The sequence below is a fragment of the Macaca mulatta genome, chromosome 13 (genome assembly GCF_049350105.2).
Source record: "Macaca mulatta isolate MMU2019108-1 chromosome 13, T2T-MMU8v2.0, whole genome shotgun sequence".
Lineage (NCBI taxonomy): Eukaryota > Metazoa > Chordata > Mammalia > Primates > Cercopithecidae > Macaca > Macaca mulatta.
In genome coordinates this window covers 18,454,053-18,475,824 of record NC_133418.1, presented here as the reverse complement: position 1 = coordinate 18,475,824, position 21,772 = coordinate 18,454,053, and the positions used below count along the sequence as shown (strand labels likewise).

At 49.6% G+C, this 21,772-nt stretch overlaps 1 protein-coding gene across 1 annotated transcript in view; it reads right to left on the bottom strand.

The window, feature by feature from the left end:
• LOC106995493 (SH3 domain and tetratricopeptide repeat-containing protein 1-like) overlaps positions 1-21,453 on the bottom strand; it is a 28,267-nt gene extending 6,814 nt beyond the window's left edge. The window contains 9 exon segments of the mRNA XM_077958758.1: positions 1,937-2,022; positions 2,025-2,083; positions 3,283-3,335; positions 3,337-3,464; positions 7,577-7,919; positions 7,921-9,233; positions 10,964-11,005; positions 21,287-21,324; positions 21,446-21,453. Of these exon segments, the coding sequence (XP_077814884.1) occupies positions 1,937-2,022; positions 2,025-2,083; positions 3,283-3,335; positions 3,337-3,464; positions 7,577-7,919; positions 7,921-9,233; positions 10,964-11,005; positions 21,287-21,324; positions 21,446-21,453 (2,070 nt within the window).
• Between the last annotated feature and the right edge of the window lie 319 nt (positions 21,454-21,772).

The following is a 21,772-nucleotide window of genomic DNA, read 5'->3' as shown; positions in this document are numbered from 1 at the left end:
GGACGAACAGCTGGATGGATGGGTGAAAGGATGGATGATGGATGGATGGAAGGATGAACAGGTGAATGGATGGATGATGGAAGGATGAATGGACGGATGGATGGATGAACAGATGAATGGATGGATAGACGGGTGAATGGATGGATAAATGGATGGATGAATGAACAGATGGATGGATGATGGATGGATGGATGGATGGAAGCATGAACAGATGAATGGATGGATGATGGAAGGATGGATGGATGGATGGATAGATGGATGAATGATGGATGGATGGAAGGGTGAACAGGAGGTGAGTGGATGGATGATGGAAGGATGGATGGATGGATGATGGAAGGATGAATGGATGGATTCATGTACACATGAAAAAGTGAATGGATGGATACACGGGTGAATGGATGGATGATAAAAGGATGGATGAATGATGGATGGATGAATGGACACTGGGATGGATGATGGATGAATGGTTGGATAAATGGATGGATGGATAAATGGACGGATGGATCGATGGAAGGATGAATAGATGAATGGATGAATGATGGAAGGATGAACAGGAGGTGAGTAGATGGATGAGGGAAGGATGGATGGATGATAGATTGATGGATATATGGACGAATGGATAAATGGATGGATGAATGATGGATGGATGAATGATGGATGGATGGAAGGACAAACAGGTGAATGGATGGATGATGGAAGGATGGATGGATGAAAGGATGGACGGACGAACAGGTGGATGGATGGTTGCTGAATGGATGAACGATAAAAGAATGGATGAATGATGGATGGATGAGTGGATGATGGATGGATGAATGGAAGGATGAACAGGTGAATGGATGGATGATGGATGGGTGGATGGATGGATGGAAGGATGAGCAGGCGAGTGGATAGATGATGGAAGGATGGATGGTGGAAGGATGGATGACGGAAGAATGAACAGGTAAATGGATGGATGAGGGTAGGATGGATGGAAGATGGATGGAGGGATGGATGAACAGGTGAATGGATAGATAATGAAAGGATGGATGGATGGAAGGATGAGCAGGTGAGTAGATAGATGATGAAAGGATGAATGGATGGAAGAATGAAGAGGTGAATGGATGGATGATGGAAGGATGGATGGAGGCATGGATGAACAGGTGAATGGATGAATGAACAGGTGAATGAATGGATGGATGGACAGGTGAATGAATGGATGATAAAAAGATGAATGATGAATGAATAAATGGACAGGTGAATGGATGGACAGGTGAATGGATGGATCATGGATGGATGGAAGATGGTTGGATGGATAGAAGGATGAACAGCTGAATGGATGGATAATGGAAGGATGGATGAAAGGATGGATGGATGGACAAACAGGTGAATGGATAGATGAACAAGTGAACAGATTAATGAATGATAGATGAACAGTTGGATCGATGACAGAAAGATAGATGGAAGGATGGATGGATGGACGAACAGGTGAATAGCTGGATAAAAAGATGGATAGATGATGGATGGATGGATGCATGATGGATGCGTGGAAAGACGAACAGGTGAATGGATGGATGATGGAAGGATGGATGCATGATGGATGCGTGGAAAGACGAACAGGTGAATGGATGGATGATGGAAGGATGGATGGATGGATGGATGGAAGGACCCACAGGTGTATGGGAAGATGATGGAAGAATGGATGGATGGATAGTTGGTGGATGGATGGAAGGATGAAGAGGTAAACAGATAGATGACGAAAGGATGAATGGATGGATAGACAGGTGAATAGATGGATGATAAAAGGATGGATGAATGATGGATGGATGAAAGGACAGATGGATGGATGATGGATGGATGGAAGGATGAACAGGTAAATAGATGATGGAAGGATGAGTGGATGGGTGGATGGACAGAGAGTGAACAGCACAGGGGCCCTCCTGCATCCCTTGCCACTCACCTGGATGTACAGGTCTACCAGCTCGCTCTGCCGCAGGAGGTAATAGATCTTCCCTGCTTGCAGCCAGGCATGCGCCTCCTTCTCTTCTGGAGGTCAATGAAAATTCCCAGACTTCGTTTGGTGTAGTCCAGAGCAGATTTGTAGGCCCTGGAATCACTGGAATCAGACACAGGTGTCAGAACAAGGGCTCTCATCCTCCTGGAACCAGTCTGCCTCCTCCCGTGGGTCTGGTGACAGATGAATCTGGCATGTGGGGACTGGGAACGGCCCTCTTGTGTGTGCAGTGTTCTGCCCTTCCCAGGCTGCTGGGAGGGCCAGGGTAAACACACACGGCATGGAAAAGATGAAGGATATCCTTCTGAGGGAATCGAGCATCATGCTGCCCTGTGGCAGGAGGAGTGTGCTCGTCTATCTCCCCTGCCTCCCAGACATGGCCTGTGTCTTCTCCAGACGCACCAGGAGCCGTTAGTGTTCAGAGGCTATCTAGGCCGATGGTTCTCAAGGTGTGCAGGCATCACAGTCACCCGGAGGACTGTCCTTATAGCTTGCTGGCCCTGCCCCCAGAGCTTCCGGCTCCACAGGCCTGGGGCAGGCCCTAGAACTCCCACTTGCCACAAGCTCCTAGGTGACATGGATGCTGCTCTGCTGGTCCAGGGACTACACTTTGAGAAGCATGGCTCTAGCACACTGGCCCATTTTCCTTCTGTGAACCTGAGGCCAAGACTGGAGCCAGTCTCCCGGGTCCCCATGGAATCTGGCCCCTTCCCTGCTCTCTCAGTAAGTCCAACACTTGAGGGGTTGTGACTGCAGCAATGTCACCAGGGCCTGTGGGTGGGGTGGCCAGGGCCATGGTTACCCCACCAGGTCAGCATGCTCGGGGGAAGCCCAGTGGGCCACATATGGGACGTGAGACCTTGAAACCCTGCCCCAGGGAAGCAGGTGACACAATTGGCTCTGTCTTCTGTGGGAGAGAAGCCACAGGTGGCTGCTGTGGTCACATTTAAGGGGACAGATGAAGGCCAGGAGTGAAGACTCGGGGCAGGCAGAGGTCAGATGACAAAGGCCACCATAGTAGGAAGAACAGCCCAGTGTGCATGTACTGTCTCTGCTGGGGTTGAGATGACCTTTGACCCAACAAGGGAGACTCAAGCTGGGACTCACAAGCCAGCAGCAGCCCTGGGACGACCCCAGACCCACCAGCTCAAAGCATCTGATGCCAAGGAACCAAATGATCCAAAGGAAAGGGGCTGAGGAGGCCCTGGACCAGCTTCCCTGTGCCCCCCTCCCAGCCCCCCCAACCCCCTTGCCCCCCTCCACAACCCCACCACTGCAAAGCCAGCCCTCACCGCTCGGTGCCCAGGGACCGGTAGAGCTGACTGGTGGTCTCCAGGAGCTGCCCCCTCCAGCACCTTGTCGGCCACCTTGCGGGCAAGGGAGAGCTGGAACTCGTGGTAGATGACACACTGGGTCTCGCTGGGCATGACGACGCTGTAGAAGTAGCACAGCCGCTGGACGGCCCGCAGCTGGCCTGGGCAGAAGACAAAATGGAAGACATCAACCTCCCAGCATCGAAGCGAGGCTGGCTGGTTCGGAGGCCCCTGCTCTGTGCTTGTCTCTTTCACACCTCTGTGAACCTGGGCCCCATAGGCGGGGAGCCTGGGCTCAGACAGGCCATGCACCTGTGCAAGGGCAGGCGCCGAGCACACCGTGACATGGGCACAGCTTGGTGCACATGCTCATGGTACAGGCTGGCCTTCTTTACAACTCCCAGGGCCAAGGTCCTGGCCAGGCTCGGCCCCTGCACCAGGCCATCTATTTCTGCTTCACAAAGCCCCTCTGGCCAGGACCAGGGCCTTCTTCAGCCTGAGATGATGAGACCAGGGGCACAAGTAGCCCCTGTCGCAGATGGAACCCTGAGAGAGCAAAGCCAAGCGTCATGTCTGCCACACATGGTATCATGTTGGGGGAATGGGGTTCAAAGCCGGCCCCTGGCATTTCCACACATGCTTCTCTCATGCAACCAGGCTCCAAACCCACAGGCTCGCTGGCCTCTCCCAAAGCCAGGGCGCGGGTAACGGTGGAAAGCTTCTGATTTTCTAGTGTCAGAAACATTCCGAAGATGAACACTGGAAACCAGGTACGCCAAATGGACATCTGTCACACACGCCCCCCAACAACAGCTGAATACACAGTCCTCTTGAGCGCCCATGGGACATTCCCCATGACAGACCATGTGCCAGGCCACAAAATGAGCCTCGGTGAAGGGAGAAGGACCGAGACCAAAGCAGAGGTGTTCTTCAGCTGTACTGGCACGAAACTGGAAATCGACAGTGAAGGAAACGTGGGAAATTCAAAAATATGTGGAAACTACACACTCCTAAACAACCAGTGAGTCAAAGAAGAGACCATCAGGGAAACTGAAAATTAATTTGAAAAGAATACAAACAAATGCACAGCCCGGGCCAGCACGGTGGCTCACGCCTCTCATCCCAGCACTGTGGGAGGCCGAGGCGGGAGGATCGCTTGAGTCCAGGAGTTTGAGATCAGCCTGGGAAACATGGTGAAACTCTGTCTCTATAAAAAAAATACAAAAATTAGCCGGGTGTGGTGGTGCACATCTGTAATTCCAGCTACTCAGGAGGCTGAGGCATGAGAATGACTTGAACCTGGGTAGAAGTTGCAGTGAGCCAAGATTGCACCACTGCAACCCAGCCTGGGCAATAGAGCAAAACTTTAAAAAGAAAAAAAATAGCACAGTGTATCAAAAACACCAAGATGTAGCTAAGGCAGTGCTGAAGGGGAAATTTATAACTGTAAATGTCTACATTCAAAGAAAGAAGAAAAATCTCAAATCAAAAGCCTAACTTTCCACCTTGAGAAACTAGAAAATGAACTAAACCCAAAGTGAATAAAAGGAAGAAAATAATAAATGTGAGAGTGGAAATGGGAAGTAAAAATACAGAGAATGGAAAAACAAAAGAGATAATCAACAGAACCAAAAGTGGGTTTTTTGAAAATAATAACAAAATTGACAATCTTTCACCAGACTGACCAAGAAAAGAAAGATGGGGCACAAACGACTAAAATCAGAGACTGAGCACCATGGCTCACTCCTGTCATGCCAGCACTTTGTGGGACCGAGGGGGAAGGATCGCTGAGGCCAGCATTCAAGACCCCCCTGGGAGAACATGATAAGACCCCATCTCTAATAAAAATAAATAAACAATCACAAACCCAAGTTTCTAAAAGCAGAAATGAAAGAGGAAACATTATTGCCGACCTGACAGAAATAAAAGGATTCCATAAAAACACTACGAACAATTGTACACCAAGAAACCAGACCATCTAGACACAACAGCCAAACTCTTAGAAGGACACAAACTACCGAAAGTGACTCAAAAATGACCCCAAGGAAGCATGTGGGGTGTCAGCCCCGCCCTCGGTCTCCTCGACCGTTCAGCGCAGGGTGGGGAGACAGGGAAGCATGATCCCCGTTCCCTGGCCTGCATTTCCAAGTCTGAATCCCCCAGCACCCAGGGGAGGGCCTCGTAGGAGGAGGTGCCACAGGCTATTGTGCCAGGAGCCACCGGAGGCTGCAGCGGGGGCTGGGGCGCTGGGTTCCTGGAGGGTCTCCTTCCAGTCACAGAATGCCCCTGGGGAAGAAGCCTGGGTCTGAACCCCCCAACCCTCCTTGGGCAGATGTGTGGCACCGGGGCCCCTTCACACGGTCCTTTCCAAAATCTCATCCCTCCTAGGGCCAAGAGTGGGTGCCAGGCCTGTGCTGGGAAATGAGCACATTCAGATTTGGGCACAGCCCCTGGAGCTCTGGTCCAGGCCACAGGAGGCACCTCTGAGTAGTCTCACTATGCCATGACAAAGCGCTGCAAGGCAGAGGGGAGTCAACAGTATCCCTTGTCTCAGCCATTTCCCTGCACTCAACTTCCTCATCTATTCTCTGCGGCCTACATTTCGGACAGCCCTGCCCACCTACTGTCCGTTCACTGCTCGGTCTGCACTGACTGTTCGATAGCACTCCATGGCTCCCCAGTGCTCTTGGGGAAAAGGCCAAGCCACAGCCTGAGGCCCCAGACCCTGCTTAGCTCTCCAGAAGAGCTTCTCACTATCCAGCACCCAGCCCACCTACTCCCAACTCTGCACCTCCCTGCATAAGCCCTGCTCACTCACCCCCACTCACACCCTACTCATCCCCGCTCCCACTCCCGTTCACTCACCCCCACTCACACCCCACTCGTCCCCGCTCCCACTCCCGTTCACTCACCCCCACTCACACCCCACTCACACTCCTGCTCACTCACCCCCACTCACACCCCACTCATCCCCACTCACACTCCCGCTCACTCACCACCACTCAAACCCCACCCATCCTCGCTGACTCACCCCCACTCTCTCACCCCTGGGCCTTCACACAGGCTACACCACCAGCCCCTCATCCACACCTATTACTTGACTAAATCCTCTCAACCCTCTGGTCCCAGACTAAAGAGGCTTCCCTCATCCGGGGCCAAGTGCTGCCCCGCCATCACGCCACTCACCCTTTTGTGGCTTCTCTGGCCTGAAGCTCACATTCCCATGCTCAGCACCTCCCTCCCGAGGACCCCACAAGCCCCATTGTGGGTGTGGCCTGGCACACTCAGCACAAGCTGCTTTTGCGTGAACTGCTCTGTGGCTTTGGGCAATCACCCGCCCCGTGTCCTCTGTGAAGTGGGATGACCGGTACACAGGGCTGCCGAGATTCCAAGCAAACACAGGCACAAGAACTGGCGTTCAGAGCCTGGCTCATGGAGGGGCCCCAAGTCCCAGCTCAGCACAACATGCCTTGATCCCAGGGTTATGTCTAGGGATTCCCAGCATGCAGGACTTTCCATGCTCAAGGCAGGATGGTCCCTGGGCAAACCAGGAAAAATTGGCTGCTTCAGTAGGGCACAGAGGGCCTGGCCCTGCATGGGAACGGCCTGTCTCTGAAATTAGGCCGTATAAAACTTAGAAACTAGGCCTCATAAAAAAAAAAAAAAAAAAAAAAAAACTTAAAAAATTAACACCAGGTGGCTCTGGATAGGGTCCCACCCTGCCTCAATAGGGTCCCACCCTGATAGGGTCCCACCCTGACAATTCCGGGAAACAACCTCATGGGGTCCCACCCTGCCTCGAAGTTCCCGGAATCAACAACTCCAGGAAAAAACCTCATAAGGTCCTGCTCTAACCAATTAGAACAAGACACCTTGCTCAGGCCATAGACAGACCCAATTACCACGCGCCTAAAGCTTTGTTTGAATTTCGCGCCCTAAGCTATGTTTGAACTTGTGTTTGCCTATATAAACAGCCTGTAACAAGCAGTAGGGGTCCCAGGGCCAACTTAGAGCTTGGGACCCTAGCGCGCTAGTAATAAATAACTCTCTGCTGTGTATCTCGTGTCGGTGATCCTTCGCGGCGACCCCTGCCCAGGAAGGAATCGACAGTTCGGTTCCAACATCTCCAGGGCGTTTGCCAACATCTGCTGCTGGCCATGACTCAGCACTTTCGATGGTGGAAAAACCACCACTTGTTTCCGAATCACAAACCCTAGGTGTGCCCTGACCCAAGTGGTCCCAGAAGGCGCACAGGAGGAACTGGGGCACTCACTCTCCACGTGGTCCATCTCCACGGCGACCAGAAGGGCCCACTCGTAGCAGCCCTTGCACTGCTGGGCCGGGCCCTGGCGGGTGAAGAGGTAGCCCAGGAGTATGTGGGTGAAGTCCCGGCCACACTCCCCACAGGGAAGCCTCGAGAACAGACGTACAGCCTCCAGGAGGTAGTGCTGGGCCAGCCTGCTGGCACCCGCGTGCAGGCACAAGGTGCCAAAGTTGGCCAGCAACACTGCCTGGTTCCTCCGCTGGCCCAGGTCCCAAGCCACCCATAGGGCGTGATAGTAGCCCTCGGCTGCCTGCCTAGTCCGTCCCGTCCTCTTCAGAGCCACGGCCACCAATGTTGGCAATCACACCCTCCTGGTCCTCGCTGACTACCACTGCATCCTGGACAGACTGCAGGATGTTCAGGGCCACCAGGCTCTGCCCATGAAGCACATGCAGCCAGGCCAGGGCCACCAGGGGGTCCACGATGGCACGGACTCCGGCAACAGCACTGGTTTCCACCGACTGTGTCATGAAGGTGATGGCTGGGCCATGGTAGCCATGGTGGCTGTACGGCTGGGCCAGGCTGGCGTGGAGAAGGCCGCGCAGTGCCTGGCCTGTGCCTGGGGTTAGGGAGGCCAGCGCTCGCCTGAGGTAGTGGGAAGTCTGGGTGGGGAGGCTGTGGGGCTGGAGGGCGTTCTGGAGCACCAGGTTCACGTTCCTCAGCGAACCAGCCAGCGAGTCCTGTGTCCTCAATGAGGCCACCTTGACACAGGTCAGCACCAGGTGGGGCAGGCACTCGCGGCTGTAGATGTCAGCCAGGAGTAGGCAGCAGTCTGAGAGCCACGCAGCGTCTGGGGCTCCCGAGTCCCTGTGCAAAAACAACAGCTGCTCTAGGAAGGGCAGGGCCTCCTCAGGCTGCTTGAGGTGCACGTGGTGCCTGGCCAGCAGGAAGCAGGCCCGGGCCCAGGCCTGCTGGCTCTGGCCACCCACCGCCCACTGCAGCACCAGCTGCAGGAGATCCCCGTCTGCCTCGGTGCTGCAGATGTGGCCGGGCGTCCCCAGGAGCAGGGCCATGGCTTTGGGAACCACCTGTGTACACTTCTCCTGGTTCTGCTTCCAGTAAATGCTGGCGAGGTTGGCATACACAGCCACCACCAGGAACAGGTCCCCAAAGCTGTCCTCCAGGACCCCCAGTGTTTCCTCCAAGTACACCCGGGCCTGGGACAGCTTGAGCCTCCTGCTGCACAGCCGCCCCAGGAGGAAGCAGAACCTGGCCAGGGCCATGAGGAGGCCACCTTTCTTGGCCGCCCCTGGGGCCTGTGCCAGGCGCCCAGTCAGCTCCTCCTCGTCGCTAAAGCTGCTGAACATGCTGCTCAGCCATGGCAGCGCCACGTTGTACAGGCCACAGAAGCCGGCCTTGAATCCAGAGGTGTTCAGGAACAGCAGCAGTGATCTCAGGGCCTCTGGATCCTCCCAGTTGTCCTCAGCTTCCAAGCAGAAGGAGGGCTCCTCGGGGTCCTGCAAGCTCACGTTGCTGGATGCTACACAGAGACCCCAGGACGCTGGCTCCTGGGGGCAGCCTGGGCAGGTCTTGCATTGTTCCAGAACATTCTTCACCTTCGGCAGGGTCTCCTGTGGCTCCAGGCCCAGGCAAGGTGGAGGTATTTCTGCAAGTCACAAAAACACCTAGACAGATTAGAGTCCAACAGTGAGTCCCTGGTCCACTTGGGGCAGGATCCCCACATCCCCGTCCTCTGTGTCCCTGGCGCAGCTTGCCATGAGCCCTTGAGAATTATGCGCAAGGCAAACCCGGGGTCTGGAGCACGTACGAACTCCGGGGACACACAGAACACGCAGGCCCGTGGCCCGACTCTCCTACAAAATCACCCTTCTGTCCTGCTTTGTCGCCACCTCACAGCATGGTTTTAGGAGACTATGTCAGCTCAGTGATCCCTCAGAGATGCCTTTCCCTTTAGAAAGAATCAAAGCCTTCTAACTGGACCCATGTATATGCAGCACAACAACTACAAATGTAACTTTTGTCAACATGTTGGGCCCCCCGGTGGGGTACAGGAATCCATGAAATCCTCAACAGCCAATCAGAGCTATGGATCAGCTCAAAAGCTGCTATGCAAAATTGGTAAAGCCACCGACGGCACAGGACAGGGGTGTTGTACCCATGTACCCAGCTCCGTGCAGGGAAACGGACCATCCCTGCAGGAAGGATGGGAAAGCTTCCAGGCCCCTGTGGCCACTTTCACCTTGGATGGTCTGAAAACCTGAAGCCCACAGTTCCTAAAGGGTTAACCAAGGCCAGACTGCTCCAGCAGCCCACTGGTGTCTGCTGGCTTTGGTGGATTCCTAGCCAAAGCCCCCTCCCAGAGGTGAGCAAACAAGCGCATTTCCTGTTGGAACACCTGGGATGAAAGGAGGCATTACTGGGAAGGAAAAAACTAGATTTAAACAGACTCTCTGTTTCAAGCTCACATGTAAAAACTATTTTCAATACAAACTGTCTCCTTATTCATCTGTAAAGCCTTGGAATTAAAAAAATAAATAAATATGATTTAGAGGCAAATGTGACTTGACTACACTAGATGAGCTAAGAAATCTCCCCCACCCGGCAGAGGCACACAGCCCCTCCCAGCCACTACCCTGGCCTCCGGGGCAGCTGGAGAGCCACGTGCCTTTGCTCCAGAGACTTTGGCAGAGAGTGGAACCACCCCCTCCCCGAGGCAAACCTACAACAGCCTTCCCTTCCCCACTGGCTTCCCGGGCCTCCTCTGGGACCTTGTGCCTGCATCCCAAATGTACTGGGATGGATCCCATTCCCAGGGAACTTCCAAGGGCCCTTGGTGCATCCACATCACCAGGCTGTCCACATGCGGGCCCTGTGTGAGGGGAAGCGACAGAGTCGCACAGGGGAGACGGGAGGGCCTCCCTGAATCAGCCCCTCAGGAAGGAGCAGACCCTTCAGGGACCTCAGTCGAGGCCCCTGCAACCTAAGGCTCTGAATTCTGCTCCCCGCTGAGGGCTGTGTGGCCTCCCATCTCTGAGGCAGAGCACAGGGCAAGCTGCAGCTTCTCCAGGTCATGAAAAAGGAACCCACAGCTACGTGTGGGCCCCAGCAGTGGAAAGGATGCCCCACCTCGGTCGGGGACCAGGCGGGGGTCAGCATGTTCATTGGAAGAAGTGTGGGACCCCACAGTCTCCAGTGCCAGAGTAGACGGGAGGTTCAGGCCCACCTCAGGCGACGTCCCCCAAGCCCCCAGCCCGCACCACAGAGGGGTGACTGTCGCATCCAATGCCCACTGTACTCAGCTCTGTCCCCTCCCCCGGCATTACCCCAAGGCCCAACTCATAACCAGAGGAAGCCTGAGCCACTGGCAAAACCCACCTTGTTCCTGTGGCTGTTCGGTCTCAGCTTCCTCTACTGAGTCTGGCAAGGGAGAAAAGAGAAGCAATGAACACCCCCAGCCAGCACCTCTGCTCCCATGTCAGGTTGAGCTGGTGTCGGTGTTGCAGGGTGAGAGCATTGCAGGGTGCAAGGGTTGAAAGTCATATCATCCTCTTCCCTCCTGGATCATGGGAACAACATCACTGGGGGGTGTACACTTTCTGCGATATTGGGAGTAACATCGTCTTCTGTGCCTTGGAATATTAAGGACAATATCACGGGGCGGCGTGTACATCTTCTGCAATATTGGGAATAATATTATCCCCTCTCCCCATGCATACTAGGAAAGATATCAGAGTGGGTGTTCACCTCCTGCGATATGGGGATTAATACCATCTTCTCCCCTTCTGGATATCAGGAAGAGTATCACACGGGGGTGTACGGTGTCTGCGATACTGGGAGTAATATCAACCTCTCAGCCTTGGAATATTAAGAAGAATATCACAGGGTGGATGTACACCCCCTACCATATTGGGAGTAATATCAGCCTCTCCTCTCCGTGGATATTATGAACAATATCCCAGGCTGGATGTACGCCTCCTGCTCTATGGGGAGTCATATCCCTTCCAGGATACTCATAACAATATCACAGGGCGGGTGAACACAGCCTGCGATACTGGAACTATTATCATCCTCTCCCCATCCGGATACTGGGAACCATATCACAGAAGAGCTGTACCCTCCCTGCGATATTGGGAGTAATATCATGTGCTTCTTCCATGAATATTAGGAGCAATGTCACCGGGTGGCTGTCCATTCATTGCTATGTTGGGAGTCATGTCATACTCTACCCCCTGGATATTAGGATCAGTATCACAGGGTGAGTGTACACCTACTGCGATATTAAAACTAAGATCATGTTCTCTGTCCCTGGATATTAGGAACAACACCACAGGTAGGTGTACACCCCCTGCAGTATTAGGAGCAATAATATGATTAATTAGTAAACATCAATGATCGATTTTAATAATTATCAGGCTGATCTCGAACTCTTGACCTCAGGTGATCTGCCTACCTCAGCCACCCAAAGTGCTGGAATTACAGGCGTGAGCCACCGTGACCAGCCAACACTTTTGACATCTCTTTTTGGACCTCAAATTTAGCATGCCAAAAACACACTTTTGATTCCCCCTGCTATAACCCACTCCTCCCATAGTCTTCCCGATCCCAATAACAGCATCTCTAGTCTTCCAGTTACTCAGGCTAAAATCCTTGACATCATCCTGAAAACTTCTTTTTCTCTCTCTTGTCATCCAACCCATTTAAACTCTCCTTTCAATATATATGCCAGACCTAACCACTTCTCACCTTCCTCATCATTTCCAAACAGGTCCAGCCCTCATCATAGCACTTTGAGTTACTGCAAAAGCCTCCCAATCGCCAGGCACAGTGGCTCATGCCTGTAATCCCAAGCACTTTGGTAGGCCAAGGCAGGTGGATCATCAGAGGTCAGGAGCTCAAGACCAGCCTGGCCAACATGGTGAAACCCCTCTACTAAAAATACAAAACATTAACCAAGCATGGTGATGGGTGCCTGTACTCCCAGCTATTCGGGAGGCTGAAGCAGGAGAATCACTTGAACTCAGAAGACAGAGTTTACAGTGAGCCGAGATCGTGCCGTTGCACTCCAGCCTGGGTGACAAGAGCAAAACTCCATCTCAGGAGGTTAAAAAAAAAAAAAAAAAGCCTCCCAACCCACCTCTCTCCTTCCACCTTTCACCCTGCCCTGCATTCTACCTTCCTCTCTAAAACATTTCAGAAGAGAAAAAAATTATATCCACAGAGAGAGAAAGTACAAATGGGGTGAAATGTTTGGGGAATCTGAGGGAAGAGTATATGGGAATTCTCCGTACTATTTTTGCAACTTTTCCATAAGTCTGGATTATTTCGAATTGAAGAATTAAACAAAGAAAAAAAAAAAAACACTATCTCCCTTTGTGAATCCATCCTGTCTTTCCCCTGGCAACTTAAGGACGCTCTCAACTAACACATCTATTTTTTCATGAACACTAAAAGAAATGTTGCCTAGCTTTGACTTTCTGTGCTTGGCAGTAGAAGTGTGTGTGTGTGTGTCTGTGTGTGTTTCATATATATGTGTGTGTGCATATATATGTGTGGGTTGTATGTACATATAGAGAGGGAGAAATATATATGTGTGTATATATATAAATACATATTGTATATTTACAACGGTAATGTGTGTATATATATAAATATATGTGTGTGTAGATATATATAATACATACCCCATAGCCTGTCCTTAACCAGTTCTAAACTTAGTCGGAAAAATACATACCTAAGCAGAGAATTTCAATTTAATATGATGAATATTTTGATAGAGGGATGTGTTGCTATGGAACACGTTGCTAAGACACAAAACCTCCTAGATGGGACAATGAATGAACGAAGTTTTCCACCTATAGGCACACCCTCTGATATCCCCTCAAACCTTTATAGTTATATGCATTCGCTTCCCCCAGGACCCTCGTTTCATAACGGTTAGTCCTAGAGCCTAGCAAGTTCCTACTACAGCTGGCAAACATATGCCATTCAAGAAACAGTGGCGGAGTGAATGACGAGTTAAGAACCATTTGTCAGCCAGTGCTCAGTAATACAACATGCACTGGTATGCAAATTATATTTTTGTTGAAAGCAACAGCAGGATCACAAATTATCTTTCCAGAGAAAGCAAACCTCAAAAGCTTCTTTACCCTACTAAAGCACGTTCTAAGAAGCTCCCCTTATATAAAAGAAAACCTCCTCATTCGTTATCAATGGCATGTAAACCTAATAAGCCTCCGCCTCTGATGACATCTCTTCCATCCCCAGGGCTAGATAAAGGAGGTTCCGGAAACCCTGGTAGTTGTGAAGGTGGCTCCCAGCTCTGACAGTCTTGAACCCTGCGGGCGCGGAGGTCACACAGCAGAAGAACAACCGAGGCAAGCATCATCAGGCTTCGAGTATGTTTGAACCAGAGATGGCAAATAGGCTGCAGCCAACTGAAAACACCAGAGATTCATGGTGGCCACCTGAGAGGTTATGCTCTTAAAAAACAAAAATAAAAAATAAAAATTAAAAAACGAAGAAAGGAAGGGGTCAAGAATCCATCAGGTCTGACTGAGACGTGTATCAGTGACTAACACCCCGTATGGCAAAAGTACTGTGGTGCGCTTTGGGTACTCACAGCTGCAGCAGTATTCAAAGGCGTGTGTTTCCCTAAGACTAAGCCACGGGAATACCCCCAGCAACACTGCCAGGAGAAACGTCTCCCATGGATTTGGTAGAAACACAGTTGTCTTTAACAAATTAACACTGAATAAATCCTGACTTATTAGAGCCTGTGAGAATGACATTCTCAATGATAACAGTTATCACTACAATCTCCAAACATCTGCGATCCTGCAGGGAGGAGCTGTGACAGTGCAGGCCAAGTGTCCAGAATGCTTCCCAGACTGCCTGTTAAAGAATAAAAGAAATGAAACCCCCTGTAAGAATGTCTTCCCTCACATTTAGCCAGTTGTTCCTTTGTGTGCATCTCTGTGCTAACATGGCCATTCTTCCCCACAGCCTGAAGTCATATGCTAAAATCAATGAGACTCACATGAAGCCAGAAACGTGCAGATGCGAGGAAACCACCACAAAGGAAATGGGCTGGAGAGTGTGGCCAGGAGGATGGTACTTCCTAGGAAGCAATTACTTCATCTCTGCCCATGAAGCAGGCAGCTGTCATTGTCCCCCAGGCCCACGCCAGCCACTCGAAGTAGGTTCTAACCAAACTACCTCCAACAAGCAATGTAAATACACCACACAATTGGCTTCTGAAAGGACACCTTGCAACCAACAAGAAACTGTAAGCACAACTTTGACAAACTGTGCAACTAAAAACGTTGGAAAGGGACAAACACTGCCACATTTTGACTCAAATACTGTTACGTGGTAGCACTGCGATAATTCACTGAAACAAAAGAATGAATGAGGAATATGTTTATATAGGAATCAGAGGAAGCATGACTAATCATTTAAAGAAATAGGTCAAGAAACTGCTACGTTCAAATGCTACCGTGAGACACTGTCAGGGCCTTAGGCAAATTCACTTCTCTTGGTCCTGTTTCTAGGTTCATCAAAACCCAGCTTTGGACTAGGGAATCTGTTGCTTCCCAAAGCCTTCCTTCTGTGATTCCAGCCCAGATTTTAGGACTGCTCTCCCACTTGGTATATGAAAGCACTTTCGATGTAGAACAGCAAGAGTACATTTCTGTGTTGAATGCGGCTTGGGACCTACTCTATGAGGAAGAATATCATCATGTAACTTTAAGCATGACGACAAGGCGCGCTCTAGATAAGGATAACACATAAGATGTGGCCATACACTTGTGCGTGCCTGGCAGGGAGATGGAGAAGTCTCATTTAATGAAGCCGGGGTGCCTGTTGCACCTGAACATCCTCAGTCCATGTCAAGTTGACAACGTCCTTCTGACATCAAACCACAGGTATCACATACTTTTCCATGCTTTCTACCCAAGATTAAAATATGCAGAGCACCGGAGAATGGAGAAAAGACGCCTCCATTCCCAGCATGTTGGCTCTCATTCCGTAGAATTACATACTTTCGGTGCAAAATGGTGACCAGGTTGCAGCGGCAAGCAAGACTGGGCTCCGTGGGGACAGCAGGCCCTGCAGGAGCCACCACTCCTGTCTCCACAGTCTGATGCAGCTGCAGAGAAGCTGTGGCTGAGGCCATTCACTTTGTGAGAGAACCGCACAGGAGGGAAAAGGTAGGGAAGGTCGGGAAGAGGGCAATGTCATGCTTCTGAGCCCAAGCCGAGCCATCGCATCCCCTGTGACTTGCAGGTATACACCCAGATGGCCTGAAGTAACTGAAGAATCACAAAAGAAGTGCAAATGCCCTGTCCCACCTTAACTGATGACATTCCACCACAAAATAAGTGAAAATGACCGGTCCTTTCCTTAAGCGATTATATTATCTTGTGAAATTCCTTTTCCTAGCTCATCCTGGCTCAAAAAGCTCCCACACTGAGCACCTTGTGACCCCCACTCCTGCCCACCAAAGAACAACCCCCCTTTGACTGTAATTTTCCTTTACCTACCCAAAACCTATAAAACGGCCCCACCCTTATTTCCCTTCGCTGACTCTCTTTTTCGGACTCAGCCCGCCTGCACCCAGGTGACTAAAAAGGTTTATTGCTCACACAAAGCCTGTTTGGTGGGCTCTTCACACGGACGCTCATGACAGGTAGGTGCAGAGCCAGGGAAGGACCTGTGATGAGAACAGAATGGAATGCGTCTCCCTGTACACACACTCGGATTTTATGACAATGTGCGCAGGGGGCTGAACTGGATGCCTGAGAACATTCCTCCAAGTTCTTTTGCTGATTTTCTAAATATTGGTGTAAAATCTGAACTCAGACAAAATTTTTTAAAATCGCTTCAATCAACATCTTTGTCTAGTGCTCAGCATCATACCTACGTGATCATCTAGAAAAGCAACTTCTCTTCTAAGGCTCACAGCCTCCTATTAATTCTCAGGGATTTTACAAGGGAATGCACCTCTCATTCGCATCAAGAACTGTGGGGAAAAGAAAGAGAGATCAGCCTGTTACTGTATAGAAAGAAGTAGACATAAGAGACTCCATTTTGTTCTGTATTTGAGATACTGTTAATCTGTGACCCTACCCCCAACCTTGTCCTTGCAAGAGACATGTGCTGCGGTGACTCAAGGTTTAATGGATTTTGGGCTGTGCAGGATGTGTCTTTGTTAAACAAGTGCCTGAAGGCAGCTTGCTGGTTAAAAGTCATCACCATTCTCTTAATTTCAACTACCCAGGGACACCTACACGGCCAAACGTCGCAGGGACCTCTGCCTAGGAAAGCTAGGTATTGTCCAAGGTTTCTTCCCATGTGATAGACTGAAACAATAATGCTAAAAGGTTTATGGAGATGTTTGCATATGCATCTCAAGGCACAGCATTTTCCTTTAAACTTATTCATGTCACAGAGATTTTTGTTCATATGTCTTACTGCCGATTTCCTCCCTACAATGATCCTATTGTCCTGCCACTCCCTTATCTTTAAGATGGTAAAGATAATTATCAATAAATACTAAGGGAACTCAGAGACCGGTGCCGGCGTGGGTCCTCTGTAAGCTGAGCGCCGGTCCCCTGGGCCCCCGCTTTTCTTTCTCTATACTTTGTCTCTGTGTCTTATTTCTTTTCTCAAGTCTCTCGTTCCACCTAACGAGAAACACCCACAGGTGTGGAGGGGCAGGCCACCCCTTCAAAGAACACACACAACTACCGTTAAAGAAATGCTTAATTTACTTACATAATTTTTTAAACACCCAGATTTGAAATACAATAGAGAAGACCACTTTTTGATAGCTCTGCTTTCCAACTGCGAACTGCGGGTGGAGAAAATAACCTGCCATGATTTCTAACCAGTCAACAACCTGTCTTCCCTGGCTGCAGTAGGAGCAATCTTTCTGAGCTCAGGATGAAAAAGAACCCAGCTGATTAGGGGACAGACAATCATCAGTTCTCAGCGGGCTTCCCGGGTCACAAATCCCCATGTGATACGTGGAAGTAAAAAGCTATCAATGACCAAGCATCAGAACGCTTATCCCACCTCGCCATCTGCTTCTCCTGCCATGCAAATTTAAAAATAATAAGCCTGCTATTAGAGAACAGAGTTGGTGCTGCATCTGTCTTCCTAAAATTACAGATAATTACCAGCCCACAATGGCTTCTAATCAGATTTGAGTAGTCCCTTAGACAGGAAGCTAAATTGCCTCAGCCCTAAACTGAGAAGAAAACAGAAACTGGACCGCTCTAGGTTCGATTTTTTCCCCCTTGTTCTAAAGTTGCTGTTCCCGAATCTCCTTCTACTGTCTTGTTTATAAAATGTATAAGAAACAAGGAAATTCAAAGACATGATAGAAATGGCCACTTTTTCTAGGTACAAACTTTGTGAACATTATTTTCAGCTGCTGGGCTTTTTCTCCACAAATTGTGAGCCTGGAGTACATTTTCTCCCTCGTGGTTACACATTCAGAGTCAGGGAATGTGACTTTAGCAGTAAAGAGGGGAATGCAGTGAGAAGTGATTGGGCACTGAGAAGGGCAGACAGGGACTCTACCTCGGTGGCCTACAGCATTCCTGGGCCTCCGACTTTACTTTTCCATCTGTACAAGGGATCTAAAGGCCAGTGATTCCAGGCCACGACAGCTCTTCATACACACATACACAAATATCACACGCCTGTGTGAAAAGCTGTGACACTTGGCTGATTTTCTGAAGAAGTTATCTTGTATCATTTCTACTCAAGTACTCCACCTCCTTCCAGACAAGTATCAGAGGATGATGGGCTATCCCACAGCCATGTGTGTAACCTCTCCTGATTACGATCCCTGTTCACATAGCGTTTTCCAAAAGCATTTGGTGGGAAGTGACAGAAGAAAGAAGAATAAGGTTCTTTCAGCCCATTCATTCATTCATTCATTCATTCAACAAATATTGACTAACTATCTACGTGGCAATCACTGGTGATATAACAGGGAACATACAATTTTGTAGGTAGAGACAGACAACCAAAAAGTATGTTAAAGAGTGATCAATACTGTAGAGGAAAATACACCAGGAAACAGGAAAGAAGAATACCCCTAGCCACCCTACACTGGGGTGACGCTAGCGTTACAAAATGGAAACAGCGGCCGGGCGCCGTGGCTCACACCTGTACTCTCAGCTCTTTGGGAGACTGAGGCAGGCAGATCACCTGAGTTCAGGAGTTCAAGATCAGCTTGACCAAAACGGTGAAACCCTGTCTCTACTAAAAACATAAAAATTAGCTGGACGTGGTGGCACATGCCTGTAATCTCAGTTACTCAGGAAGCTGAGGCACAAGAATCACTTGAACCTGGGAGGCAGAGGTTGGAGTGAGCTGAGATCATGCCACTGCACTCCAGCCTGGGTGACAGAGCAAGGATCTGTCTCAAAAAATGTAAAAATTAAAAAAAAATGTAAACAGAGAATAAGATACCAAAAGAAAGAACATGAACGATTAGTTGTAACAAAAGCCTTTGTAAGCTGTTACTTCCCTTCCAGGATCCTTGTCCCTTACAAACAGAAAAAAAAGGCGGATAGGGGGTAGCATCAAAATGATGTTTTAAGATGGTTTCGGGTTTCAGATGTCTGACAGCCATACTCATGTACTTCAAGGAAAAAGCTCTAGCTCTAGAAGCCATCTGGGCAATGGTTTAATGTCTTTTTTTTTTTTTTCCAGAGAGTTTTAAAATACAGGAAAATGTGTGTGTTTATTTGGCTGCTCTGTGCCCGCACACGTGCAAACTGTGCTAACAGGTTTCTCCAAGTTTTGCTGAATTTGCCAGCTTGCCATAAACAGGCTTCCATGTCTTAATTGTCTATAAATAACACAAACACACAAAAATGCAAATCAAGACAAACTGTCCCTTCAACTGCTGCTGCCATGATGACAGCAAGCGACAATTGGCCAAATCAATACGTGGAGACTGAAGCTGTCCGGCAGAGAGCACAGGGTCGACTGCTTTTCCCATAGCATTTAAAGAAACAAGCGGAAACGGCTCTCCACACAGGACAGACACGTCCTTTGTTCTTTGAATCAATACTGCCAATGCCCAAAATACTTTCTCCATCACACTATCTATATGGAATTCACGTTCCTTCCAATGCCATGAGTAACATCAGTGATAGACTATGTTGAGCCATAATGACCCATTAGCATTCATTTTCCTCTAAAATGTTGAAATAATAACACTGAGTGTGGGCTCACGAGGTGCCAGGCTCTGAGTTTGATCTCGTTTAGTTCTCATTGAAATCCTGCAAGATCAGTACCATATTCTCTCATTTTTCATAGATGAGGAAACTGAGGCATAGAAAGGCTAAGTAAGTTGTCCATGGTCACAGGTGATTTAGGAAGTTTTCTTCAAACTTTCAAAAGTTAACTACTGCCACTATTACACATGGGTTTTTGTTTGCTTTTGTTTGTTTTGAGACAAGGTCTTGCTCTGACCAGGCTGGAGTGCAGTGGCATGATGATGGTTCACTGCAGCCTCGACTTCCCGGGCTCAAGTGATTCTCACACCTCAGCCTCTCCAGTAGCTGGGATTACAGGCATGAGCCACCACACCTGGCTAATTTTTTAATTTTTATTTTTTGTAGGGATGGGCTTTCACCATGTTGCCCAGACTGGTTCCAAACTCTGAGCTCAAGAGATCCTCCCAGGTCGGCCTCCCAAAGTGCTGGGATTACAGGTGTAAGCCACTGGGCACAGCCCTACACATGTGACTTATACAAAGTCAGAGCAGTGACAGGAAGAGAACAGAGACTTCAGCGAGTCTCCCGGCTGTTGTAACATCATATCCCTCCTCCGTACCGTAATGTGTCTACACCCACCAAGCTCCTAGACGTTGAAGGCAGGCCAGCTCAGAGACGAAACAGCAGTCAAGAAAGGGAAGATGCAGACATGCGTCTTGATTTCAGCTCGAGCGTGCCTCTCTGCCCTGCAGCTGCACAGGCAGAAACCAGGGGCCGTGAGTCTCAGGCAGTGTTTGGTTCCTGGCAGGTCATCTTTTGGGAGACCATCCCATACAATTAGTGTTACACTTCTCAAAAAGGAAGTGTGACTTTTATAGAAAAATCGATTCCATTTGGGAGAAAGGCCTAATAAAACCACAAAAGGATAATACATTCATACAACAACGAATTCAATTCATCTGTCACAAACTGAAATCCCAAAGCCCTCTGGGCACACAGCTGCTTTTCTGAGCTGAAATTCAACTCCAGTTGAGAAACAGGTCAACTTTTCTAAAAAGATTTCTTTTTCACATGCCTTCAATAAAAATTCCTTTCCCTTTTCCAGATTTAATGGCTCTGTTGGCCTTCCTCTCATTTAGGCCATGAACACTGACTGCATGTCTGCTATGGCCGGGACTCCAAGGGAAGCACCCTAGGGAACACAGATGACCGCAGCACAGCGACACCCTCAAGGAGCACACACGAGGAAGGCAAGATGATACAATCGCAGCCTTCACACAGAAAAGAACTTGGCATCCGTACCCCGTCCCGTTTCTAGAAAACAACGATGCTCAGTCAGTAACATTTACCGAACAGCCTGCAGTGTGGAGGCAGCACGAGGGGGTTCCATGCGGGGAAAAGCACCTTCAGAAGAGGGCATGCAAGCAATGTGGAGGTAGGAGACGCCCCCACGCACAAGGGCCAGCCTGGGGGCCTGCAGAAATGCTCATGCATCTGGGAAGAGGGAGAGAGGACAAGATACTTAAATGCTCCAAAATGAATAGAAGCCTCCCAAGAACCTCCCCCGAAATGGGGCAGGGATTTACAAAAGACCAAACCGAGCATGTGCCGTTACCTGAGCATAGCGCCACGGGAGCGAGCTATTCGAGGAAGAAACAGGGTCCCTAGAAGCCTGAGCCTCTACTCCCAGCTCTGCGACTCATTCACCCTGTGACCTTGGTGAAGGCTCTTAGCTTCTGTGAGCCACAAGAGAATCACGGGAAAACAGAAGATATGAAAACTGCTCTGCCTTTTTCACAGAACTGCTGAGGGAATAAAATCAGATAATGGATTTTTAAATTCTCTGTGAATTACAAAGCAAAATGCAAACGTATGAAATCATTCTTACCATTCATAACAGCACCATCAAATTAAGAGCAGAGTTAAGACCACAGCATTTTCC